The sequence below is a fragment of the Leptinotarsa decemlineata genome, unplaced genomic scaffold, assembly GCF_025532065.1.
Source record: "Leptinotarsa decemlineata unplaced genomic scaffold, Ldec_3_MD MMD2_tig00026282_RagTag_RagTag, whole genome shotgun sequence".
Taxonomy (NCBI): Eukaryota; Metazoa; Arthropoda; class Insecta; order Coleoptera; family Chrysomelidae; genus Leptinotarsa; species Leptinotarsa decemlineata.
Window position 1 is genome coordinate 544,243 of NW_027412668.1, and position 27,770 is coordinate 572,012.

Here is a 27,770-nt window from a genome sequence, read left to right on the forward strand (position 1 = left end):
AGTTGCCTAATAACTTCATTGAAACGATTTGAATATTAATATAGCGACATCTCTTATACGATAGGCAAACTAGAACTCAATCATTCATGAGCAGCCAAGATGTAGACCACGCTAAGGATGATTAGTCAGATGAAATCAACATTATCGAGAAAAATAAGGAAGTTTGAGTTTAAAAAGAGGACATTTATGTGAGAAATGATGCATAAGTAGGCCCCGAGAATCACGGGTATGATTAAATAATAATGACACTTGGAGGTTAATTTCCTGATTGTCTGTTTTATCGCTGTTGAGAAACAGGCGTTTTATCACTGAAAAACTTTATTTGGCTGGCCTAGCCTTCTTTTATCGCTTCGAAGGAAATAATCGCTTGAAATTTACTGTCATATATAGTTGAGGTTGTTTCTCAAAAGTTTTGTCAGTTTTTATGAGTTTTTATGATACCTTAATAGGGAAGGTTCTACCGGTTAGAAAGTTATCGAAGTGCTTGTAAAGATGGAAGTCAGTTGGAGGGAGGTCTGGGAAGTATGATGGGTGACGCAGAACTTCGACGGTGAATGGCTCATCGGTGTCCAACTACTGTCCCGGACATCTTCTGCTGTCGTAGAGGATTCACTTTTGGACGTGACGATCCGGTATAAACATGAATCGTTTTGACTTTTCCAATACCTTTTAAACCATCAAAAGCTTTATGGGAGCTGACGCCTAGTAATTCCGCCACCCCACTGACCGTTTGTGATAGATCAGACTCCACCAGGGTCCTCAAAACCTCGTCCTGGATTACTGTAGGTCGACCTTTTCGGGGCAAAAATCTCCGGAACGAAATTTTGCAAACCAACGTCAAACAATGCGTTCATCAACACTATCATTTTCAAATTCCTGCCTAATTTTTCCGGCTGGCAGCGCTTTGCTTCAATTTGAATTCGTTGAGAAGAATTGGCATGAACGATGTTATAGTTATGAGCTGAAAAGAGGCAAAAAATTGTGAACAGCATCAGTGTAGAAAGTACAACATTCTCTATCGATCTGTATTGAGTTTCAAATATCAAAATATCAGCAAAAATGTTTCACACATCCCACAGAAGATTTCTGTTCTTTAAAAGTGTTTTATTTTCAAGCTGTAATATATGTTATGTTTTCATTCTCACATTATAATACTCCTTGTGTAGTTTATGAAAGTATAGTTTCAGTTGTTGTTCACCACAATGAAGAAGTAATTACATCGATACTCCCCACTTCATTGCTGTGAAAAAACTGGACATGAAATTCCCATCGTCCCTCTTAGAATAAAATTATCCCCGCCAATGCCTCGCGTAGGGAATCTGGGACAGAACAAAATTAACCTGGCAATGCTCCCTCTCCCTGTACAGGTATGAATTCAAATTAGGTGGATAATAAAATATGATTTATTCATCTAACTCTACAATTATCTCTAGATCACTTGTCAAGGACATTTGTTCAACAGCTCGTATTTTATGTTGAATCCTTGTTTTTTGTCTTCTTCTGTGGTGAAGTTTGTCATTTTGGCGATGAAGTGAACGTAGAGGGGGCCGGGGGCATATGCTAAAAAATAAAATAATAATCATAATAGCAGTAATAACAATGATGAATCTTCTTTATTAGTCAGTGGGCTATGCTTCAAGGCAGGCAGAAACAAATCTAAAGAAATGAACCTTAAACGTTCAAGCCAGTCTCTGATATACCTACACAGTAGGTTGAATGGACTGACGCTCATCAGAAAAAACTACTCCTCTGGCTAATACCACGAAGGGCGTTGGATTATATCCGACAGGCGTCAGTGCAGGAATCTTCACAGAAAATTTCCTGCATATGCAATTGGCAATACAACTGAAAGAGTTGACCTTTAATTTGAAACGGGCACACTTGAAGACAGGTTTCGGGCAGCTTAGCCACTCATCAGTGCAATATAGTGGCCATCATTGACCTAAAGTCAATGATATTCCGTAATTGAAAATCGAAATTCTTTCAGAGTATTTCATTCCTCCTCTTAACTTGGAGCGAACATAAAAAATGTTACTCCATCTAGTGGAAGTACTAACCAACTGCATATCAGAAATTTGCCCGATTCCTGTGAATAAGGAAGAAAAACTGTGATGCATATTTTTCCATAAATCACAGCAAAGATGGTATTATTTGAGTTTTTACGACTATTTCTCGATAGTCATTCATTACCTAACCACATTTCTTCTATATTATTTTCACCATAAAATTAAATAGGCTTTGCATCATTTTGTTCAAGTGACTCATATTAAAATGAGCAGGTTACAAAATTTTACTGTACATGAAAAGTAAGATCAACTGAGTGATATCTTCCTTATCAATACAGTAAGTACACATAATTGAAATAGGGCTGGTCCAGGAATTTAACTATTCCGCAAAGGGCAGTAAAAACCTTCTCAATAGCTTACTGAATACATGAATAGAGGTCTGAAAAGTTTCCGTTCTAAAAAAGATACAAAACGCTTTTTCAGATTTTCAGACATAGCCTCCTTTCAACTCTACAGCTTTCTCCCAGCTATGCCTCCATTTTTGTAACCCGTCCAAATAGTACTCGTCGTTTTTTTCTGCAAAATTATTGTTCACGAGGTGATTGCCTCTTCATTCGAAGAAAATATCAGTCGTTCAAGCGCAATTTTTAGACGAGGGAACGAAAAGAAGCCACTTGGGGATAGATCTGGTGGGTGAGGTGGATTGTCAAGCAGTTCAAAACGTAATTCGTGGATTTTCGGCATGGCAACCGCTGAAAATGTTGCATTTCTACTTCTTCATGTTCCGAAGGGAACAAGAAGCAATTCTAGTCGAAATTAACATGAAAGTTTTGCCTCAAAGAGACCTATGGCAGAACTGAGCCACAACATTCATCGCCAAAAGAGAATTTTCTTCCCAGCTTCCACTGCAAAGCATCCCTAATGGTGTTAGATTTAGCCACTGATGAAACACATGGCTGGTCGAAACAGCACTATGTAATATTGAATCATGAATGCTTTGTGTTTGGACTTCGGTGTCATCTGTTTTCGTCATGATGAGCAGCAAAGCTAGTATGAATACCGGTCCAGTTTGTAAAATATCAGATGCCCAGGACAAAGTCGTTCAAAGTAAAATTTCGGTCACCCTGATTCCTCAATATTTCCCTTATTATGTTAATACTTACATCTGAAAACTTCTGGTTCATTCAGACAAACTTTAGCAACCAAGCTGTTGGATGTTGACAGGGGATTGTCAAAGTACAACTCTGGTACGTAAAGGTAGTGTTTACAGTTTCTGTCCGAGTAAAATCCAGTAGGATTTTCGTAGGGTAAAGAAAAATATTCTGGAGTAAACCTGCAAAAGAAAACCATCAGCAATCATCTAAATTAGTGAAATGGCAGGACCAGACATAGCTCAAGTTTGGAACCTCAGAAAAACTGTTATCTCGACTTCTAAATTTGTATTCACTCCCAAACTTTCCGATTTACTTGGCTAATACTAGATAATAATGCTTGATGGAGGTTTTGAAAACTACTTTGTTCAAGTTTTCCTTTTAATATTTTCTATTCAATACATTTGGAGTTGTTGACAGTATCTTTGTGGGGTTAAAATCTAGCCTACAAAATGTAACTTCTGAAATATATTTCCTATTGAGGTTGAAACAGCATATGAATAACAGAACAGGCGTTGAATTCTTTAAGACCCTCCCTATCTTCAATCTCTAAAGAACTTTCAAATAAATGAAGTGTCGAAATGAGATTAAAAAAACAGGTTTCACGAAACTATACAGCGTGACTCACGGTCGATGGTAGGTTAGACGTTTCTGGAAAACGCAAAGCATGATGTTTCTGAAAATTTCACATCTCACATTTCCTTACCTGTTCTATCGATCTAAAATATTTTCAGCATTGCGGCGTTTCCACTTCCATGACAAAGTCCTAGCAACTTTATTTTTTTAAATGGAACACCCCGTATATTGATACATTTTTGGAATCGCTCTGGTATTTTAATACTTTTTTTTAATGATGTCCTATACCTATCTCTATCTGTTTTCGAGATAAAAAATAAATTGTGCTAAATATGGTCCAAAACATAGCCCTAATTGAAATTAAGTACATCAGTACTCTCAATTCATGAAAAGTTGATATTTTGATGATATTTTGGACAAACTCGAAATATTCAAATAACACCAAGAAATCGACTCCATATCATACAGGGCGTGCTAAAATTACTATTATTTCCATTGTGCATAAAAGTAGTCGATAATTCATTTTTTCAAATGAAACCCCCTGTATATTACTCGGTAAATTGAAAGATGGTGAAAAATGCTTCAAGATGATATATCATGTCCCTATACCTAAATCGTCAAGTTTTCTCAATAAAGTCGCTTCTTCTAGAAACATTATTTTTTTTTAGAATTTGGATTTAGGTAGCAGTGGAATTATGAAGCTTATAGCAGTTCGGTTACTTTTATAAGTAATTTACAAAGAGTTATCGACGGTGTTTCGAATCATTTTCCAAAATGAATGCAAATATCAATTATTCAAACGAAGTTCTTATGAAATTATTTATTATACACATGAACAAAGTGATCAAATCATTGCCAGAACGTGTAAAAAATGAACGAGAGGAAGTTTGTAAGGTTACAAAATAAGTTCCTTAACTATGGCCCAAAGTTTCCAGGGAACAACTGTACGAAAAATCAGTCATTTCTAGGTAAAAAGTAGAATTTTGTGGGCTAAAACATGTGAAAGTACAGACAATAACAGAATAGTATGATTAAAAATAACAAAATTGTAAACAAAATATCACATTTTCACAATAAATGCTGAAAATGTTTTCCATTACATTCTAAACACTTCAAAACGTTTTTTTGTACGCGACTTGTGGTTGCTTTTTCAATTTCCTGGGGATCCAGATTTTCAATACTCCGCACTATTCGCCGTCGCAATTTTTCTTCGGTAGGCACTGGAGTACTGTATACTTTTTCTTTTGAAGCACTCCATAAAAAAAAGTCAAGTGGCGTGAGATCGGGTGATCTCGGTGGCCAATTCCACGGCCCTAAACGCCTAAACCAACGATCGTCGAAGAGTTCGTCAAGTTTCCTGGAAACTTCCTGGGTGGAATGAGCTGGCGCTGCGTCCAGTTGAAACCACGAATTCCTATATTCCTCTAAAGGCAAATTTTCAAGAAAATCGGTTACAGTCGTCCCTAATATTTGGAGATATCTCTCTGCATTCAGTGTGTCTTCATAAATAAAAAAGCTAATTTTATTGTTCTTCAGAATACAGAAAACATTCAGGTCAAATTTTTCTTGAAAACCCATTTCTTTTGTAACATGAGGATTATGATCAGCCCAAAAATGTTTATTCCTTCTATTGAAAATACCATCCCTCGTAAATTTTGATTCGTCGCTCCAAATTATTTTTGACAAAAATTCTCGATCTTCCTGTGTATGAATCAAAAGGGATTCATAAAAATGCATTCTACGTTCGAAGTCTTCTGCTTTTAGAGCTTGAACTTTGGTAAATTTATACGGATGCATTCCGTGATTTTTCAAAATTCGTTGTACTGAAGCATGTGATACACCTAAAATCTTTTTCTGCACTGCGAATGGAAGCTTCTGGATATGCATAAAAATATGCCAAAATGTTAACAGTATTGTCCTCATTTGGAGTAACAGGTTTTGGTAATGTTGAAGGCGCTTTTAACGTGAAGCCATAGTTAAGGAAATTATTTTGTAATCTTACAAACTTCCTCTCGTTCATTGGTGTTAATTCAGGATACATTTGGTTGAATTTTCTACAAGTTCTGGCAATGATTTGATCACACTGTCCGTGTATAATAAATAATTTCATAAGAACTTCGTTTGAATAATCAATATTTGCATTCATTTTTGGCGATTTTTTGAAACACCGTCAATAGCCATTTATCAATTTCTTATAAAAGTCACCAAACTGTCATAAGCTTGATATTTCCACCGGCTACCTAGAAATCAAATTCTTTAAAAATTATTTTTTGTACAACTGTTATTGAAAATCTCTTTGATAGAAACACTTCAATCAGAACACCTACCAAAAAATCATTTAGAAAAGTTCACACATGCAGTTCGTGCTATTGGTAATATTAAATCCCTGTGAAGTTACTGACGATGACGAAGTAGTATTCAGTCCAACTGTAGAAAGTCCTTCATGACTAACCAATAATCCTCCTCAAAATAACGTGGGTTGGCGTATGTAGTTGTAACATATGCCTTGTGATCCAAAGATCGTGTGTTCAAATCCCATGGACCCTATAATTTTTGTATTATCAGCAGTAACGTTATACAAAAAAAATTGTATGATACATTTGTTTAAAGTGATTTTATTTTGCTCGTGAGTTTGCTCCACTTGCTGACGCTCGTTTTGTGATAATCCCCACTCACAAAATAAAATGCCACTTTCAACACTTGTAGGTAAAACGTGAATAACTATTTTTCCACAAAAACGGCTTTATTAAGAAAACTTGATGATTCAGGTATAGGGACATGTATATCATCTTGAAGCATTTTTCACCATCTTTCAATTTACCGAGTAATATACAGGGGGTTTCATTTGAAAAAATGAACTTTCCACTTATGCGCAATGGAAATAATAGTAATTTTAGCACGCCCTGTATGATATGGGGTCGATTTCTTGGTGTTATTTGAATATTTCGAGTTTGTCCAAACTATCATCAAAATATCAACTTCTCATGAATTGAGAGTACTGATGTACTTAATTTCAATTAAGGCTATGTTTTGGACCATATTTAGCACAATTTATTTTTTATCTCGAAAACAGATAGAGATAGGTATAGGACATCATCAACAAAAAAGTATTAAAATACTAAAGCGATTCCAAAAATGTATTAATATACGGGGTGTTCCATTTGAAAAAATATAATTGCTAGGACTTTTTGACAGAAGTGGCAACGCCGCAATGCTTGTGAATGTGAAATTTTCAGAAAAATCATGCTTTGCGTTTTCCAGAAACGTCTAACCTACCATCGACCGTGAGTCACGCCGTATATTATAGCAGTTTGCCATTTCACTTACTTTATTCCACATACATTGATTTCTCGTTTAAAGCCGATGGCATAGGATTGCTCGTAAGTGTAACTGATTTGGTTGGTCACAGAACCATCGAATCCAAAGGACTTGAAGTAACCACTTTTTTCCGTGAAATACTGTATTGCACCCAAAGGAGCTGCAACGAAATATTAAATAACCACAAAAAAACTCTTTGTTTTTTAGTTTCAATACCTAAAAGTGGATAGTCTTCTATAATGTCTTTGGAGTAGTCCGGTTTTATCAACTGCTTTCTGGTATCTTCTCCAGGACACTGCAACTGCGTTATTTTTATTTTCCATGAAGGTGCAAAGAGAGTTGGGTTATAATTTCTATCAGACAACGTTAACTCCAGCTGAACGCCCTTCGTAACCCCGTCCGATTGGTTGACATGGATGTAGACTGCAACAAAGATGGAATATGCATACAAAAAATTGGAGCCCCACAAGGTAACCTTGCAGTATATCCTTATGACAATCAGTTTCATTTTCAGTCTCACCGTGTTGTTTGTCGTTGTTTCCGCAAAGATCGGGAATGTTGTAGAAATTGGGGAGGATTCTCATTCTGTCGTTGTTGCATTTGTACACTTTGTCAGTAGCATATTGGGGTAAGACGAGAGTAGCGGGGGCTAGGTTGAATTTCACGAAGTCCAATCTGGAAATTTTTGGTTTTTGAATTTTTATTGTAGGTGTGGATTTGCAAGAACTCACCTTATCTGGCATATGTTGGGGTTTCGTAACTTTATAACGTAGTTGCAATTGGTTACTCCATTGGTCAGATCGCTTGCTTCGAAATACGCTACTTTCGCATCGGTAGTTTTTCCACAAGTGTTTTCATCTGGGTAAAAAAATACATCTCATGGTAACAGACATCATGACGACCCAACCAGCAAAGTTGTTTTTATAATTCCATGGTGTTGCAACAGTTTCATTTTATTAGTATTTTATAATTACTTCGAAAATGCTAATTGATTGTATTAGATGATCGGTGAACACAATACAGTTGTAGGCAATAAAAGTGTTTCATAAATTTGTCATAGAAACGTTTATGAAATAAAATCGAAAAACCATTATAAAATAGTCAGGAAATTATCACATAAACGTTTTTGCAACTAACTTAAGAAACTTATTTTCCTATAAAAGTAAATTGTTATGTAGCAGTTTTATAATACTTTTCAGCGAGATTTTTATGATAGTTATAAAACTATTTCAATTCTATTTTATAACTGTTTCCTGTAGCTTTAATGAAATTATTTCATTGGAATGCTTTCAGATACTATTTTATTTTCATTACCATATTGTCACTTAAATGATAATTTTTCAACTATTTTATAGTATGGTATATTAACTACAATTCAAAAACACTAATATAACTGTTATAAAATTAAATTGCTTTTGCTAATATATATGCTCCCACCAAGAATAAAATGCAGCATTTAAGAACAACCAGCTGATATCGATTCCTAATCACAGCTTTGAAAAATTCTTCAAAATTTTAGTTATGTTTAGTAAGAATATTTTTGTAAGAATATTTTTGAATATATTTAGTTGTGATCGGAAGGTCGTGTGTTCGATTCCCGCTTCGACCACATATTTTTCTCAAGAGAATTTATCTGGTTGAAGCTGGAATGATTCTGCAACCGTGTTAGGAATCACACGTTAAAAGGTAAGACCTCGTTAGTCCTTAGCTCGCACAAGTTTGTCAACTTCTGAGAGTTGACGTTCGTATGGGGGCGACAGCTGATTAACGGAAATACAGATTTTAGACAGATTTTAAACAGAAGTGGGACACCTTCGATATCGTGGTGGAAATTAGTTCTTCAGCAACTTCTAAATATTTGATTTTTATTGAGTATAGGTACCCCATGAGTAAATTCAATATTTTTAATTCATCCTTTATTTTAGACACTATGATATGCATATATATGTGTATATATATGTTATACTTTTAATTTGATAATAATTCCAATGTGTGGATACTGTAGTGGATTTTTCTGTTTGTATACCGAATATATAAATGAAAATAAATAATAACTCAATGGCGGCCATTTTGAACATTTATTGGTGGGTATATAATAGTTTTAGATTCAGTTCGAGGTGCTTCAAATAGACGAAGAAATGACTTTGTGTTCCATAAAAAAACTTTCTGGGAGCTTTGAGTCACCCTGTATATTGGAAATACTGAAGAAACACTTAAAACTATCCCACCCAACCTAGTGCTTCAATTTTTTTGCGAAAAACAGGAAAAGGTTATTATAATGATTAAAACCCGTCGTTTAGCCTTTATAATCGATGAAAGAAACTTCTTAGCCAAAACATCCCGACAGATAATATTAATCCAAACTGTGTGTGAGAAATCCTTCATTCATACAAGCACTTTTGTAGAAACACAGCTTTAAAAGTAGTCCGACTCTGCCGCAATACCATCACTCCCAGAACTAAGTGTTTCTTAACAGTTTTATAGGGGTAACATAGTAGCTAAAATACGTTGAAATGCTTGCTACTGACACCAATTTATTTTATAGAACGACGCCATTTTAAATTATAGCGATCTGGGATACTGAAATTAGATGAGTTGAAAATATGAAATACCGCACATATAGTGATATTTACAGCTGAAAAGTACGTAAATATTATAACATTATATAACATTATAACATTATATTATTCAGAATAAGGTGTGTTAAGTTTGTGAATAGAAAATTAATACGTCGACAGAGTGAATTTTTGTAGAATTAATAATTTTACCGAAAACATTTGTAAATGAGCGGCGCGCTTAAATTTTGCTAATAATAGGCTATATATTTGTCAATTAAATTTCATTTGCAGTAAAAATATCAATTTTCGAAACACAAACAATGTCTTATGAGTGCAAAAGTGAAATTTCAAAATGGTTTCAACCTTTCTATTTCTTAGTTTTCAGTTGGTGACATATCAATTATATTTTCCTAGTGTCCAATACATGTACTAAAAAACTCTTATAAAACTGTCTTCTGATTATTTTATAGGTATTGCTTGAATATGTTGCAAAAGTGCAGTTAGGGAAGTCTTTACAAAACTACTTTTTAAGAGTGTTAGACAAATTTTATAGTTTCTGCCAAAATGTTTATAAAACTGTTTTGTAGTGTTTGTAAAAGGCCTTACAAAATATTGATAATAACTGTAATGTTTTATGAAACGGTGCCAATTTCCTATTTATAGCAGTTTTATGAACACATTGAAAACATTTCTGAGAGAAATGTAGTTTTATAATTTGTTTCACCGACACGTTTCCGCAACTATTATAAAATACGAAATTGCTATAGTCTATTTCAAAAGAGTGTAGAGTAATAAAATCTCATTAAGTATTCAAAAGCGCTACAGGGTGATCCGTCAATAAATTCTGTCACTTCCCTAGTCCGCATTGCAAAATTATGTCGTTTCATAAAGAGCAGGTAGGTATCACCCTGTTTTAAGGGATTTGTCCATTGTTATCGACGGATAAATACTGAGCCAGAGGCGCGCTAGTGGGATAATTGCCAAAAGAATATGCATTCATAAAAATTATATCAAAGGAAATAAAAATTTAATACAGCAGAACAGTGTTATTAAAAAAATATAAAATGTAACAATAAAATATATACGAACCGAAATCGGGAAATACTCACAAACACACACGAACGAACTTTACGTATTGAAACACTTGTGGGGACTTTAAATCAATTTATTCACAAAAACGACAAGAACTTTACTGGATACGTTATTACAATTTGACACTTGAACAATACTAAAACTGTGAACCTCCCTTAACGTTTAACAACACTCTATTTATACCCTAATTGAATGTTCTAGAGATTGCTAGGTACAATTTTCGAGAACCTTCCGAGAAAATAATTATTCAGACTACCCTTAATTCTAAACCCTAACCTAAGCAAAAGTGTCACTGTCACTGATACACTGGTCTCTGTCCAGATTGCTTATCCCGCTACAGTATATTTACAATTCAATTAAATTATTCTACATCAGTATAGTCTTCATCCGAAGAACTGTCATTATCCCCTGGTGTTATAATTATAGGGTCAACCACCTGATCGACCAAGTTGTCCAGTTCCCACATTTTATCTTCCTCTTTTAAAACATGCTGGATTGCTTTTTGCCAGTTTTCTGATGTGATTTCCATAATGGCTTGATCAAACAATACCTTGACATCTTTCATTTTAAATGTGGTATTGTGCCTTGCAACATATCCTTTAACTTGTGCCCATATAAGTTCTATAGGATTTAATTCGCAATGATATGGCGGTAGGCGCAGCACAGTTACTTTATACTTTTCTGCTACATCTTCTACGGCATATTTCATGAAGCGAGATTTATGTTGTTTTACTATGGCTATTAGTTCCTTCTTTACTGAATTCGTCTCAAACTGAATACCTTTATTTGACAGCCAGTTAATAATTTCTTGCTTTCTCCAAGCTGAAGTTGGTACCTTCTCTAAGCGCCTTGAATGGTAGCTTGCATTATCCATAACCACGACCGAATCAGCTGAAAGAAATTTTAACATTTCCCCGAAGTAGTCTTCGAAGACATCCGAATTCATGTCCTCATGATAATCTCCCGTCCGGCACGACTCAAAGCTTAACAAACCTTCTTTTAAAAATCCGTCTTCGCTTCCAATGTGAGCAATTATAAGCCTCTTCCCTTTTCACGAAGGCACTTTAATACCCGTCGAAAGGCCTTCTATGAAAGCTTGGCGAGAACTTGTTATATTTTTATCTTGCCACATTTTTTTGACTATATAACCTTCGTTTATCCACGTCTCATCAAGATAAAAAATTTTCTTTTGCTCTCTGCGGTACTGCTTTATAGTTGTCAAATATTTTCGTCTCCAGCAAACAATTTCATCACTTTCCAGTAATAGTGCCTTTCGATTGTGCTTTTCCCAGGCAAAATTCATACTTTTTAAAGTTTTCCATAAAAGTTTTCTGGATATCAAAGAAATATCGTTATCTTGGCTTATCTCGATAAATATTTTTTCAAGAGTGGGTATTTCCTTTTTAAAATAAAACGAATGAACTTTTCTTCGAATGTCACATTTGGTGTCTTCATCTAAGATTTTTATTGGTCTTCCTGATTTTCTCTTGCATGGACTTACCTGGCCTGATATCTTTCTTTCTCGCAATAATTTAAAAATCGTGGACTGTCCAATTCCAGTCATTCGGGCACATCGCTCAACACTTTCTTGCACAGACAAACTAGGGTGATCGTGTTTTATGCAATCATATACATTTAAAATTATAACTTTTTCGCAAACAGATAGCGGAGAATTTTTTACACTTCTTTTCTTTGGAGTAAATGTCCCCATTTTATAACTTTTTCACTATTTCTATATCACAATATCACTGTACGTTTAATTGGTGTAGTAACAATTACTATTATAACTCGAATGTTTAAGACACCATTACAATATATTTAAACCCTTTTTCTTAATTACCTGGGTTTGATAGGTATTGCATGATTGGTGGGCAGGGTCAAAAAGGGATTATTATAATGACATGGCACCTCGGAACTAAGTGTTAACCCTTTTTTGAGAAATCATGCTCAAGTATATGAACCCAAATTGCATATTAAATAAGTTTACAAGAACCACGACAACGAAATTCAGGCAAATTTTATGACACTTCATGATTTATTACTCTACACTCTTTTGAAATAGACTATAGTTGGGGAGGCACAGAGTATTCAGTTTTTTTTAACAAACTATAATGAAAGCAAATGAGGGTGAGTTAAAGAATGTTGAGAGAAAAAGAGAGAAAGGAAAAGTCTATGGTGAAATGATTGTATATCAACGACCTATTGAAAAAAACAAGAATGCAATGTATTGCTTTGCTGACGACAGCACAGTTGTCTCGTCATTCCAGGAGGTATATCTTCACCAGCAGCAGGAGGTTGCAAATGAGGATCTAGAGGTGATTTGGAATTGGGATGAAAATATTATTGGTTCTAGAGCAATAATAGTTGTTATGGAAAATAAGAAAATCAGTTTGGTTGAGATTTGAATTCAATATGAAACATATGTACTTACATATACAGCAGGTCTGGAGTAAACCACAGAAACCATTGGAAGATCCCCCTGAGAGCATACAACTACTGTACGGTACGCACGAACCATATTTGATGCCGCTTTTCGTCAAAACTCTACATTCCGAAAGTTTTTTCTCGAGTTCTGCAATAAAGAATCATTTCAACAAGAGTTTCGCTCTTATTTTTGCTTCAAACTTGTTTCTTAATAGAGAGTTTCAGCTTCATGAAGAACAAATTTCATGGAAGTTGTTCAGGAATACTTCTGAAATGGATTCTCGAGTTTTCTCAAATCATTTTGGATCTGTGGGTACGGTTCTCGAAAGAAAAAATCTAGATTCAATAATCTGTTCATTTCAGAAGCACAAACTGAATACGATTCTTACCTACGTTTTGAATTAGGTGGAGTACTATTATCATTCTTTTCAGCTCAATACTCCAAGACGGCTGTTCGATGTTGATTTGCGAAATTTCGTTACACTAAAACGGTCAAATTTGAGTGGAACTCAATTATTTCAAATGGAACACCCTGTATATTTCAACATTTTTGAGCTCTACACCCAATTTTAGATTAACTTTGTTCAGATAATACTATTTCTATTTTGAACCGTTTTCGAGATAAACTGTTTCAAATGGAAACTGACGTGGTTTTCTTGCTCGTTTTTTTGAATTTATCACTTATTTTGGATATTCAACATTTTATTTATACTAAGTAATATTTCTTTTTGATCCAGTTTCTTAACTGTCTCAGATCAGTCAAATTGGTCTCTAACGTACAACAGTACACATTAATATTTTTTAATGGTGTGCTTTGGAAAAATAAATAAACCAATTATTTAACGTCAGACTTCCGTTGGTGGTTTTGACTGATTGTGATAGCTACCAATTATAATAGAATAATGTCAAGATTAGGTTACATTGATGAAGATTTCTTGAATTTATTAATAATTTATGGTGTGTGCAAGTAGAACATGCCGAGTATTTCATGAAAGATATCCACAACTTCCGAAGCCGAATAATAATGTGATAAATCGACTACTAAAAAACTGTAGGTTGAATGGAACCTTCCGTCCAAAAATCATTCGTAAGAAGACTAAAGTGGATGATGATGACAATGGTATAACAGTTTTGGCATACTTTCATGCATTTCCAAATGCTTCTCTGCACGAGGCTGAAAGGGAGATAGGTATACCCTACGTGACAATTTGTCGAATTATTAATAAGCATAAATGGCATCCCTATAAGTTCTACTGTGTCCAACATTTGAAAGAGACTGATTTACCTCGTAGAGTGGAATTCTTTGAATGGTTACTTGTCAAGACTCAAGAGGATGAACATTTCCTTGACAATATCATATGGACAGATGAGGCCAAGTTCACAAAAAATGAAGTTTTCAATAGACACAACAGTCATTATTGGCCGCCAGAAAATCCCCATGTTGTCCGCCAAAGGGGTTTTCAAGAAAGATGGCAATTCAATGTATTTTGTGCCATAAAGAATGAGTCAATTTTTTATATCGAGTTTTATGATGATAATTTGAATGCATCAAAATATGAAGATTTACTGAAGAATGGAATTCAAATGATTTTAAATAATAGACTAGGAAGAGAACGTGTATGGTACCAAATGGATGGTGCTCCACCCCATAATTCACGTTCAGTCAGCGAAGCTTTAACCGAAATCTTCGAAGACCGATGGATTGGTGATAATGGACCTTTTCGTTGGCCTCCTAGAACACCAGATGGCAATCCATTAGATTATTTCGTGTGGGGTTTCATTAAAAATATGGTTTACTCTACTCCAATAACAACAATGGAAGATATGAAATCGAGAGTTACAACTGCTTTCAATAGTTTGACTCCAGACTTGATCAGAAGCGCTACACATGACAATCTTTTGAAGAGATTACATGTTTGTTTAAGTAGAGGTGGAGATGTGTTTGAACATATTCTGAAATACACTGACGATTAAATTAACTCATTAATTTATGGGTTTATTATTTTCAGTTCGTGTTTCAGCGTTAATAAAACTATTGTTTGAAGAGAAGTTTCATTCGATGGTCGAGGAGTATTTTAATAATTATCTTTTCATTGTATTATCTGTGACTAATTGAGAAACATCAAACGAAATCTGTTTTACAAAAATGATTGATGAACAAGGAAACCATGTCAATTTCCGTTTGAAACAGTTTATCTCGAAAACGGTTCAAAATAGAAATAGTATTATCTGAACAAAGTTAATCTAAAATTGGATGTAGAGCTCAAAAATGTTGAAATATACAGGGTGTTTCATTTAAAAAATTGAGTTCCACTCATTTTTTCATGAGATCAAAGTATCTGCATTTTTTGAAGACCCTGTATGAGGCATATGAAAATATGACTCGGAATGAAGATCCTCATAGTATCACTCCACTCCATTTCAAATTTGATCGTTTTAGTGCAAGAGAGTTCAAGATTATCAGCATTTATAAAAGTTCATGTTTGGTAAAAAAAAATATCGAAATTAATTTATATCTTCTAAACGGTAATAGATAGGTATAGGGAAATAGTATATGAATTTGTTAACAAAGTGATAATGAATCATAATATGATATTATATACGGGGTGTTCCATTTGAAAAATCAAAGAAGCCGCTACTTTATAGTAGAAGCGACAACGCTGTTTCGTCTAAAATATTTTAGGCGTGTAGGTCATATTGACTTATGCATACTGTGGAATTTTCAGGTTGATCCGTTGAATAGTTTGCCAGAAACGGCTAATTAACGCTCATCATGAAAGGCCCTGTATATCTTTTATATCTCGTTCGAAACAGAAACCGATACCAAGGCCAAATTTTGTTGAAGCTTATAATGAATGCGGACCGGTCACACTGTATATACCGATCAAACAATGAAAATGCTTACTTTCGTTCTGCCACAGAGAAGACAAGGGATCATCTACTTCCGTGAAGTCAAAAAACCCCGCGCGTGCACTGTTTATGAACAGGATGAGACACAAAACGAAGTACATTTTCTATACTTCCACACTCTGTACAACAATAATCTTACCAGACAAGTGTGGTCCTATATATGCCCTCTTCCTGGCCACTGTGTACATAACAGAATTCCTTTTTTAGCCGTGCCCTGCGGACTGATAGATTCTCAATAGGAGATAACGGCATTTTTAATGGTTCAGTCAATATTTTTGTTTGAAATCAAACAAAATCCAGGACCGGTCGGTGTGAAGATCAGGAGCTACAACTATTTTATTAGTGGAAAAGGATCCGTGGCTTGAAATGTTAATACTCCTTTCACACCAGAACAAAAGTAGAAAGTTCTTTTGTTGTGGTGTGAATATTTTTTGGTTTCAAAGGACACAGTATTTTGAATACAAGGTTCGTTAAACTCGATTTTTCTGTGGTAGAAGTCCATTATATCTGTAGATTTGCGAAGCGTAAAAGCTCAAAGTCGTCTCCACAATGTATTATCACCCTCAGATGTTGGAACGGTAAAACCATCAATCAGTACATGTTTCGAACCCATATAGTTTCATCATCAGCTACTTATTTAAAAATTCTACAATAAAAAAAGAACAAAATAAACATAGTTAGTACAATGAATTATAAAATACTTTCTCATTCACTTCATTTCGGATTTCTTTCATTTGAATTCGTTTTCATGTGGCGTTATTGGATTATGATCCTTACTAGTGTGTATAAAGGCTCTAAGCCTCCCATAGCCTCCAGCCTCCGTTATAAACTTTCGTCGTTTACTAAATAGTGGACACAACACTCCAAAAGTGGGGCAAACCGCGGACACGTGTTTCTGGCTATTGGCCTTATCAGCGCGGTGCAGCCAAGTGTAAAGATGAGCAACACTTGTTTGCCGAAAGCAGAAAACAACACATATGCACGTAGTCAACAACAGGAGCCAACCGCACATTTGTGGTTCCAGTTAGAAGACCTACAATTCCCAGGCTACATTTAACATGACCACGTAGGCAGCTATAGCTACCTGCGTGACATCCAGGTCCAGGATATAAATACAAAGAGATATTTTATCAAGTGGGTATGATATAAAAATTAAAAATGAAACAATTAGTGGACACAACACTCCAGAAGTAGGGCGAACCGCGGACACGTGTTTCTGGCTATTGGCCTCATCAGCGCGGTGCAGCCAAGTGTAAAGATGGGCAACACTTGTTTGCCGAAAGCAGAAAACAACACATACGCACGGAGTCAACAACAGAAGCCAACCGCACATTTGTAGTTCCAGTTAGAAGACCTAGAATTCCCAGGCTACATCTAACATGACCACGTATGCAGCTATAGCTACCTGCGTGACATCCGGGTCCAGAATATAAATACAAATGGAGATTTATCGAGTGGGTATGATATAAAAATCAGAAATGAAACAATTAGTGGACACAACACTCCAAAAGTGGGTCAAACCGCGGACACGTGTTTCTGGCTATTAGCCTCATCAGCGCGGTGCAGCCAAGTGTAAAGATGGGCAACACTTGTTTGCCGAAAGCAGAAAACAACACATACGCACGGAGTCAACAACAGAAGCCAACCGCACATTTGTAGTTCCAGTTAGAAGACCTAGAATTCCCAGGCTACATCTAACATGACCACGTATGCAGATATAGCTACCTGCGTGACATCCGGGTCCAGAATATAAATACAAATGGAGATTTATCGAGTGGGTATGATATAAAAATCAGAAATGAAACAATTAGTGGACACAACACTCCAAAAGTGGGGCAACCGCGGACACGTGTTTCTGGCTATTGGCCTCATCAGCGCGGTGCAGCCAAGTGTAAAGATGGGCAACACTTGTTTGCCGAAAGCAGAAAATAACACATATGCATGGAGTCAACAACAGGAGCCAACCGCACATTTGTGGTTCCAGTTAGAAGACCTAGAATTCCCAGGCTACATCTAACATGACCACGTAGGCAGCTATAGCTACCTGCGTGACATCCGGGTCCAGAATATAAATACAAATGGAGATTTATCGAGTGGGTATGATATAAAAATCAGAAATGAAACAATTAGTGGACACAACACTCCAAAAGTGGGGCAAACCGCGGACACGTGTTTCTGGCTATTAGCCTCATCAGCGCGGTGCAGCCAAGTGTAAAGATGGGCAACACTTGTTTGCCGAAAGCAGGAAACAACACATACGCACGGAGTCAACAACAGAAGCCAACCGCACATTTGTAGTTCCAGTTAGAAGACCTAGAATTCCCAGGCTACATCTAACATGACCACGTATGCAGATATAGCTACCTGCGTGACATCCGGGTCCAGAATATAAATACAAATGGAGATTTATCGAGTGGGTATGATATAAAAATCAGAAATGAAACAATTAGTGGACACAACACTCCAAAAGTGGGGCAAACCGCGGACACGTGTTTCTGGCTATTGGCCTCATCAGCGCGGTGCAGCCAAGTGTAAAGATGGGCAACACTTGTTTGCCGAAAGCAGAAAACAACACATATGCACGGAGTCAACAACAGGAGCCAACCGCACACTTGTGGTTCCAGTTAGAATACCTAGAATTCCCAGGCTACATCTAACATGACCACGAATGCAGCTATAGCTATAGCTATAGCTACCTGCGTGACATCCGGGTTCAGAATATAAATACAAAGAGAAATTTTATCGAGTGGGTATGTCGCCATTTGCTTTAGTTTAGCGATATTGACTTCATTCGGCAAACCAGAGTGAGGCAAATCTTTTACCACATCTCAACCGCGTTTGAATACACTGTACCACTCATATGCACGTGTTTTTCTTGAATTGTATCCACCGTTAGTCTTATGCAACATTTTTTGCGCTTTGACACGCGAAATTCCATCAGCAATGCAAAATCTTAGACAAATTCTCTGTTCGGTATTCCTATCCATTGTAAAAATCACATAACATGTTTGACAGAACGTGTTATGTTATATATCCTTTATTTTTGGCAGTTTCAAACACGTCACTGACGTTAATCACGAAATCAGTGTAAAATATTGTTTTTGTTCTAACTGGCTCGAAGTTAGAATTCTATGTAACAAATAGGCTGAAACCGCACCTGTCCAATCCCGTGAAATCTCCGAATATTTCATTACATTCAAATAAATTAGATAATTATTCGTAGTATTGGAATTAGATTTTCTACCTCCGGAAAAAACTGAATTGCCACATTATGGGCTGGGATAGCCATAAAGATAACGTATACATTCTTTTCGAATGAAATTGGTAGGTAATTTCAAAAGCTATTATAGGTATCCGTCATTCTGTGTGAGTAACTGTTAGGTTTTGTAGAGGTATTCCACGGTTCGATGACGGTACATCCACATAGGATGATTTGAATAAATTGTCCAGCCTCGGACAAAATAACACATATATTTTGAAGAAGTTGATTAAGATGCTGCGAAAAAAAGTAACTTCTATTTTTTTGGAGTAGACAAAATTCTAGGACGAGCCGTAGGTCTAGAAGTCTGCGAATTTGAAAAACATCGACTATATTTCATTGTTGAACAAAATTTTGAAAATTTTAAGTCTCATTTGTATTAATTTTTTGAAATTCGAACAGAATGTAGGTACAGAAACATTCGAAATTCTCATTTATATTAATATTTATATGAAGACTCGATAAATTGCTGATTCAATTTGTTGGAGTCTGAGCAGGAATCTATAATAGAATCTATAATAGTTTGGAATTTTTGGATTCTGTTAATTGAGTCATTCACATCATTTTCGGTCTCCCAAAACGTCTCTCGAAAATTGAAATTACTTTATTTACTTCCAAAGTGAACGACAAAACAGATTCCACACTTTCTCTGGCTTTTCCACGGAGAAAACTGTTTGATTTCGCTATATTTTCCCTTTTATCTAAAAAATGTCAACTTTATTTTCATCCATAGACCCCGCAAATTGACTCGACTACGCTTTTTCATCCCTACTAAAAGAAAAAACATTTATCGGACGGATCACCTGAATCAGTTAGCTTTCTTGTTGGTATTTCATTTTCCCAATATTGAACATGATATATTTCTAGACTTTTAGTGTTTTCTGAATCAGAATAACCTATTTCTACTTTCTATAACTCGAATTCTAACCGCTTACCTCTAGTTCTGCGTTTTTCAGTTCCAAAATACCTTTCAGCCCCTCTATTTTTTGTGAACTCTTTTTGGATTTTGATGTCTTCAAATATTTTCCGTTTCCTACTTCTGTTTCTCTTCTACTTTCTGTTTCTTCTTCATTTCACATGCATTGTCCAAGTTTTATACACGCTTATCTATCTCACAGAAGTTATATTTTCATTATATAGATCACATAATCTATATTATTTTTATGACTGACAACTGCTCAAGTTATAATTTTTTATTTAGCCAACTGACTTTTCATCAGAATTAAACATACAAAGGAATCAAATCAGATGAAACAGATTCAACGAAAAATAAAGTATTCATAAATATTCTTCTTCCGCAACAGTCTTCCTAAGCTTCCAGCCAAAAAACCAAAACCCATCCATTGATCTTGAATATTTTCCGATGTTCCGATGTCATGGTTATAATATCGAAGGTAGCTGTGACATTATCAACAGGGTCTTTCCGGCTCACAAATGTCAGCGATTTCAAAGTTATGATATATAGATTGTTTTTCCAAAAACGGCTTTGAGTGAATGGAAGAAGATCCGCCTATGTAAGAGAATCAGAATCAATCTGAAGCAACAGCCTTGAGGAATAGGGATAACGAGGACGTTTGAAAATAAAGTGAACCATGGAAACAACTGAAAGTATCATCAAATGTTATCCAATCCTGAAGACTTCTGAAGAAGACAAAACCTCTGAAACGGTAAGTGCTTGTTTAATTTCGCAGCTTTCTTTGTTAGGCAAAATCATGTGTGTTTCATTTTCGATTTTCTACTGGAGCTCAGGACTGTTTTAATTTGAGAAGAGATCATTTCAATGTTTTGGTACGTTTACGAACGTACGTATATTCAGGTTGAGCAATATTGCCACGTTAGGTTTTCGAATGGAAATTCACAACTTTTTTGAATCAAATCACAACATAAAATAAATGAAAACCTGCTTCAAATTGAAGAGATATCTGAAAAAATAAATTTGGTCATAAATCTTTCGAAGTCGTTTGTTACGTTATTTTGGCCTGTTAATCCAGCTGATATTGACATTCAGTTACAACGAAATCAACTATTTTCAAATTTGGGAACAGAAAATAATCCAAGAAGGCTAAATCTGGCGAGTAGGGTGTTTGCGGTAGCAATTTAAACTTTAATTCGTTAATTTTGGTAATTGCGGCTGACTGAGCTGAATTATGTTTCGATCAACTTCTGCTATTAATATCACGGTCGTAACACTGAAGATGGTTATGCTATCAATGGCAGGGGCCCGCATGTGATTACCATAGTTCATTTGAAATAACACATTAAATACCAATCCCAATACCGATCCCAAAAAATTTCAAAATAATGGGATGGTATGGCAATAAAGATACCCTCATTTCGGACAAATTTTCAGATAATTTCTTCATTTGTAATATTGACTGACACTTATTGACACACATTTATTTACTCAATGTTCGGGAGTCATACGTATCTCAACAAGTATTCAAAATGTAGTTGTTGATTTATTCGATTAAATCTCAAAATTTAGAATTTCTTCAGAACTTTGTGGACCAGTGCAGTTGGGCTCAATTATAAAAAAAATATAGTAATGGTCATGGTAATCAAATAATTGCTACTATTAATTTCAACACTTTGTTATCGTATCTCTATCAACAATTATCATTATGATAATGACAAAAATTTCCCCGAATTATTACGTAATTATTGTGTGTGATACGTGTTTCTTGAAACAATTTATTACAGTCCGCTCAGTTTGACCGACATACTTTGTTGTCGCAATACTAGACTTTTGTTTTTCTGAGTGCCCAAAACTTGTTAATATGTACCGGCAGTTTTGAAAGCCACTTCAATATTAAATTTTTCAAAAATTGACCATTTGACCATTGAATAGTTGGGACATATTTTGTTCATTATGTAAGTGTTGTTATACAGTGTGACCCATTTTTAATGGAAACACCCCCCTAAAATTCAAAGTTGTGAATCGATTTTAATAATTTTTTTTTCAAATGTCAAGTACTAAAAGGTCTACCGTGGGACAAAATTTGACATATTTATTAAAGTTTCAGGGCATACCACTATATTTTTTCTTAGTCGAAAATCGGAATTTTTTATTAGCGATTTTTTTTATTGATAAAATCACTACGCCACTGGATTCAGAGTGCCTCTGAAGTTTTTTCAAATTGGGTTCCAAATGAAGAAACTTGGAATAAAAACTAATCTTTCTGACATGTTGGTCACGAAAAAACAAATATGAACAGGAAACATCGATTTTTTTCTAAATGAAAGCGTTATTTATAGAACATTACAAATTATGTTTTGGGATCAACATAATTTCGTTATTTGATTTGTATTGAAGTTTAATCAACCATATACGAAGGTGATAAAAAATATGAAACACTGTAGAATGTGGATTTTTTCAGTTTTCCTCAATTTTGATAGGTATAAAGAAAAATAAACCATAAGCTGTATAGATAAATGCAAAATAGGCATTTTTCAATGTTTTAATGACCTCCGTCTAGTATTGGAATTGAAAAAATCGTTGAAACTCGTCTTGAAATTCTGTTATTTTTCAAAATTATGAATATTTGGAAAAAAATGTGAAAATCTTCCAAAGAATGGAATGAAGATTCCCATTTTTTTTTGTATGAAGATGAAGTAGAAAATAATCTCTCTTAAAAATATACTCCTTACAATTGGAAAATGTCTGTCTCATTTTTGAATTTTCAATAATTTCATGTCTATTTCGCGAAAACAAATTAAAAACAAAAAATCACTTTTTCACAATTTTCTATTGAAATTTGAGATGATGTTGAACAGTTTTTCATTTTTCTAATATCGATAATCTATGAAACAGTTGGCTCTTGAAGGCAAACCCTCATTTTAACCCCCCAAAATTTTTATTTTCATTCACACAACATACATTTTTGGTCTTTGAAGGTCTTTGACATATTCTGGGTTATTATAGTGGATTGAAGGATTTGTTGAATTCACGATTTTTCTTCATAATCATTTGTATTTCATCGATGAGTGTATTAATATTTAGTAAAAATAAATGTATTTGTTAAAAAATGAACTCGAATACATTTAGTTATATTTTATTGATAACAATGCTCAATTTAAGTACAAAAAACTATAATGTATATATACAGTTCATCCAACAAATATTGAATAAAGAAAAAAAGTATAATTCGCAGAATAAATATTTTGTCAATACACAATAAATGGGGTACAAAATACAAATCGTGAAAATTGAATAATTTAGAAATAAATATAAACCTTAGGTATTATATTGGAATAAACTAAAATAACAAGAATAATTCTAGAACAGAGTTCATAACCTGATTTTTACAATTCTAATTATTTACAAGTACTGGGTGTTTGACTTCAATTCCTGAAAAACGGCTGTCTGCCAACATTGTAAGTGCTCAAAGGTATTCCTCCGGCTTGTTTGTAAGCCTCATTTTGCTCGTAGTCTACGTCATAGTAGATGCCACTTTGATTCTGAAAAACAAATATTAGAGAATACAGTTCTAAATTCCTTTTCACAGATTGAACAAGATTTCAATATCGCAGAACAAAAATTCCAACGCATAACAGGATTTACGTAGTTTTTCGCAGAGTGTATCTATATGTGGTGTCTATGTGAGTCTGTGAACATGATATATTTTTCTGTGAAAATTAAATCTGAATCATCTTCATATATCACCACATGAACTGCGACATATCAAATCATCTGTAAATTTGAGAAAGAAGCGGTCCAAGTATAGATCCTTGGGTGACACCTTGCTGGATAATTCGTGATTCACCTACAGCTTTCTCAAGAACAACTTGTTGGATTCTATTCAGCATATATGATTTTATCAATTTGTGATTAGTTCTCCTCACGCCATAGCGTATAGTTTATCTATAAATAAACCACAAGTATGTATTCTACAATCAGGAGCATTTTAGTTCTCTTATTCCTTGTTAATCCCGTTGATTTGTTTGTTGATCATAGAGAAAGAGAACAATTGTTGATTTTTGATCACTGGTTTTTTGTTACTTACCATATTTTCGAATGATTATGTTGTAATGTAATGGAAATTAAAACAGAGAGAAAACAAAATGGAAATCATAATCTGAAAAGTCAGTACTTTGAGATGTCCATATGAAGCTTTGATAAAAAGTTCTTGATATGAATTTGCTAATTATGGGAAACACAAAAGCTATGGAGAATTGTCAAATCGATAAAAAAATTCTTTCACTATTTAATCATTTTGAAACCTCAGTTCAAAAGTTTAGGAAGTGTTTTCTGTTACCAAAACATCTAGTTGTTGTTTGATAACCACCAAGGTGAATTCCTTTGACATTTTCTTTGGTATTCAATTTCTTTATCTATTTTGTATGTTCGCCTGTACCTGCGGGCAGTATTAAGTCTTACGTTTTAGCAGCTCATTTAGATTTACTATAACAGAAAGCATTTGATACTGTGGACCATGAAATTCTTCTGAAAATAGTACATAATGTAGGTATATTGGTGACATAATCAGTTCAAAAAAAATAATATGTGGGGTACCGCAAGGATCAGTTCTTTGACCTGTTTTGTTTCTTATATATTTTGATTATTTGGCTACAGGAAATTTATTTGATAATTTACAGATGTTTGTTGATGACACCATTTCAATTTACAATGGAACTAGTGAACAAGAAATCAAAATTAATATTTCTGTACTTTCACATGTTTTAGTCCACAAAATCTTACTTTTCACCTAGAAATGACTGATTTTTTGTACAGTTGTTCCCTCGAAACTTTGAGCCATAGTTAAGGAAATTATTTTGTAACCTTACAAACTTCCTCTCGTTCATTGGTGTTAATTCAGGAAGTGACTTTATTGAGAAAACTTGACGATTTAGGTATAGGGACATCTTGAAGCATTTTCCACCATCTTTCAATTTATCGAGTAATATACAGGGGGTTTCATTTGAAAAAATGAACTTTCGACTACTTTTATGCACAATGGAAATAATAGTAATTTTAGCACACCCTGTATGATATGGAGTCGATTTCTTGGTGTTATTCGAATATTTCGGGTTTGTCCAAACTATCATCAAAATATGAACTTTTCATGAATTGAGAGTACTGATGTACTTAATTTCAATTAGGGCTATGTTTTGGACCATATTTAGCACAATTTATTTTGTATCTCGAAAACAGATAGAGATAGGTATAGGACATTATCAACAAAAAAGTATTAAAATACTAAAGCGATTCCAAAAATGTATCAATATACGGGGTGTTTCATTTAAAAAAATATAATTGCTAGGACTTTTTGATAGAAGTGGTAACGCCGCAATGCTGAAAATATTTCAGATCGATAGAACAGGTAAGGAAATGTGAGAGGTGGAATTTTCAGAAAAATCATGCTTTGCGTTTTCCAGAAACGTCTAACCTACCATCGACCGTGAGTCACGCTGTATGTATGTATACTTATATTTTTTCAAGTTTCCGTTCTGATTTATCTTTTTTTAGTGTGCTCCGTTCGTACCTAGTTATGTCATAATTTTTTGAATTATTATTTTTTTACCTGCTATAAACATTGTATGTTTCTTGGGAAAAATAAGTTGTTATTATTATCATTAGATAGAATGATTTTGATACACCAGAAAGCTAATTACCTTTTCTGGAGTTTTCATACAAATTTCAGGAATAGATGGAAACATTGGCAATTTTGAAATCATTAGCACATTGTTCCAGAAGATTATTTGGAATCTCATCATAACCATTTGCGCCCGAGTTTTTCGAGTAATTTTATCGATTCAATCATATCATATTCACATGAGGAATGCTTATAAAATTGAAGATATGATAGATGGGGATATTGCCCTTCATGAATCATAAATCTATCTCATCGTAACTACTCAAAAATGCCATTGATTGTAACAATCCTATTTCCCAAATGTGAATGATGAAATCAATTGAAAAGGAGGTTAGGTTGAACAGAAAAAATCACATTTTTACCCCCAAATTATCGATTTTTTTCCACTCACCGCTATCGAAGCATTGCTCCTACTCTTGGGTCTGGGCACCTGGAAGTTCCTACCCAACAGATCAGCCTTGTCTTCTTCCTCGCTGGAGCTGGAATTGTCAAAAGGGCGCATGCCATGTATACTGGCCGCCCTTCCGGCCAGCTGTGCCTGCAGGTTCAGTCTGGGCATTGGAACGGGAGGAAGAGTACCATGGCCGTGGTGGTGGTGCTGTAAGGTGCCCATGGGTAGGCTCGGATAGCCGAACATAGCAGAGGATGGTCTAGTGGGAGCAGGGTGGCCTGGTTCCGGCTGGCAAATATATCAGAGATATGAATATATTTTTGGGAAAGAAAGGTTAGGTTGGTACAGAAACATTTTGGAATTTTCCAAAGAAAGGAAGACAGCAATCAATCTCAAGCTGAACTCTTCACAAAAATGAGTAGATCATGTGAAGAAGTGAGTTTCGAATACAAACTGATAGAACAAGCTCTCCCGAAACAATTACTTTCATTGAAAAACATTCTTTCGAAACAACTACTTTAACAGGAGATTAATAATAGAGATTCTGCTGAAAACGTTCTCGAACATTGTGGAGCATTTCTGGAGTGATTTAACGAAAACTAGACATGGAGGTTTTGGGTACTGATCTGGTAAATCCTTAAAACGCTCAGACTGGTAGGTTTTTATTGGGAGGGGGGCAGTTTTTCCCCATTTACAGCGTCGTCACTTCAACCCTGGAGCAGAGGGGTGAACAACCCTTGGAATTTTAATAGGGAACTGGGGGCGAGTCACAGTTAGAAAGATCTTGAAATTCTTCAAACCACGGTGTTTTCTTTTTAATTCAAGTGAACCATACCAAATTTAGAGTTGAAGCTACTTACTTTATTCTAATGTTAACATAAGCTCAAAATGGGCATTTCCAGCTTCCATGCAATAATAGAGATTCTGCTGAAAACGTTCTCGAACATTGTGGAGCATTTCTGGAGTGATTTGGCGACATTCATTTGTCATGCAAGAGAACTACAGTAAATTCTGCTTTTCAAATGACCCCACAAAAAAATTTAACGGCGAAAGGTCTGGTGATCGTGGTGGCCATTCAATAGTGCCCCGCCTCCCAATCCAGTTGAAATATTAACAGATCCACCCGATAAATGTGGCCATTTTCGATAATATCAGAGATAAAGGGATTGATAGTATCTTCCAGAAGCTCCAGATACATTTGTCCGATTGAATTGCTTTCTAAAAACAATGTGGACGTTGAGTATGCACTTGAAATGTGAGGATTTGAATCAGCCCAATAGCGACAATTATGGCGATTAACTGTGCCATTTAGGAAAAAAGAACATTCACTGAAGCAAGTGTTGAAAACAAAATGTGGATTTTCCACCGCTCGTTCACTAATCAACTCGCAAAATTGCAAGCGTCGATTGAAATCATCTTCATTCAGTTCTTGCGTTAATTCGATCTTGTTAGGATGCATTTTGTGGATTTTCAAAATATGCCGAATGCTATT

General features: G+C 35.0%; 2 protein-coding genes across 2 annotated transcripts in view; both read right to left on the bottom strand.

Annotated features, from left to right (window-relative positions):
• Positions 1-1,389: 1,389 nt before the first annotated feature.
• LOC111504473 (uncharacterized) lies at positions 1,390-16,189 on the bottom strand. The gene is made up of 8 exons (XM_074179574.1): positions 16,031-16,189; positions 13,133-13,273; positions 7,783-7,909; positions 7,572-7,726; positions 7,268-7,474; positions 7,061-7,211; positions 3,170-3,339; positions 1,390-1,560 (listed from the first exon to the last, which is right to left on the bottom strand). Exons 1-8 carry the CDS (start codon positions 16,134-16,136, stop codon positions 1,442-1,444), a joined length of 1,176 nt encoding a protein of 391 aa, XP_074035675.1. The 5' UTR covers positions 16,137-16,189; the 3' UTR covers positions 1,390-1,441.
• Positions 16,190-23,433: 7,244 nt separating this feature from the next.
• The window catches only part of pwn (calcium-binding EGF-like domain-containing protein pawn), a 53,133-nt gene continuing 48,796 nt past the window's right edge, over positions 23,434-27,770 (bottom strand). The window contains exons 15-16 of the mRNA XM_023159050.2: positions 26,279-26,566; positions 23,434-23,752 (exon numbers count right to left, since the gene is read on the bottom strand). Coding sequence (XP_023014818.2) covers positions 23,636-23,752; positions 26,279-26,566 — 405 coding nt within the window. The 3' untranslated portion in view covers positions 23,434-23,635. The remainder of the gene's footprint in view (positions 23,753-26,278; positions 26,567-27,770) is intronic.

What these genes read in the sequence shown, in the direction of transcription:
- LOC111504473 (XM_074179574.1), bottom strand. Translation starts at nt 16,136, where the DNA reads ATGTACTTCGTTTTGTGTCTCATCCTGTTCATAAACAGTGCACGCGCG. An exon ending in ACTCCAGACCTGCTGTATAT is followed by an intron (nt 7,910 to 13,132) that starts GTAAGTACATAT and finishes TTTTTTACCCAG; the next exon opens with ATGAAAACACTTGTGGAAAA. An exon ending in AGAAGACTATCCACTTTTAG is followed by an intron (nt 7,212 to 7,267) that starts GTATTGAAACTA and finishes ATTTCGTTGCAG; the next exon opens with CTCCTTTGGGTGCAATACAG.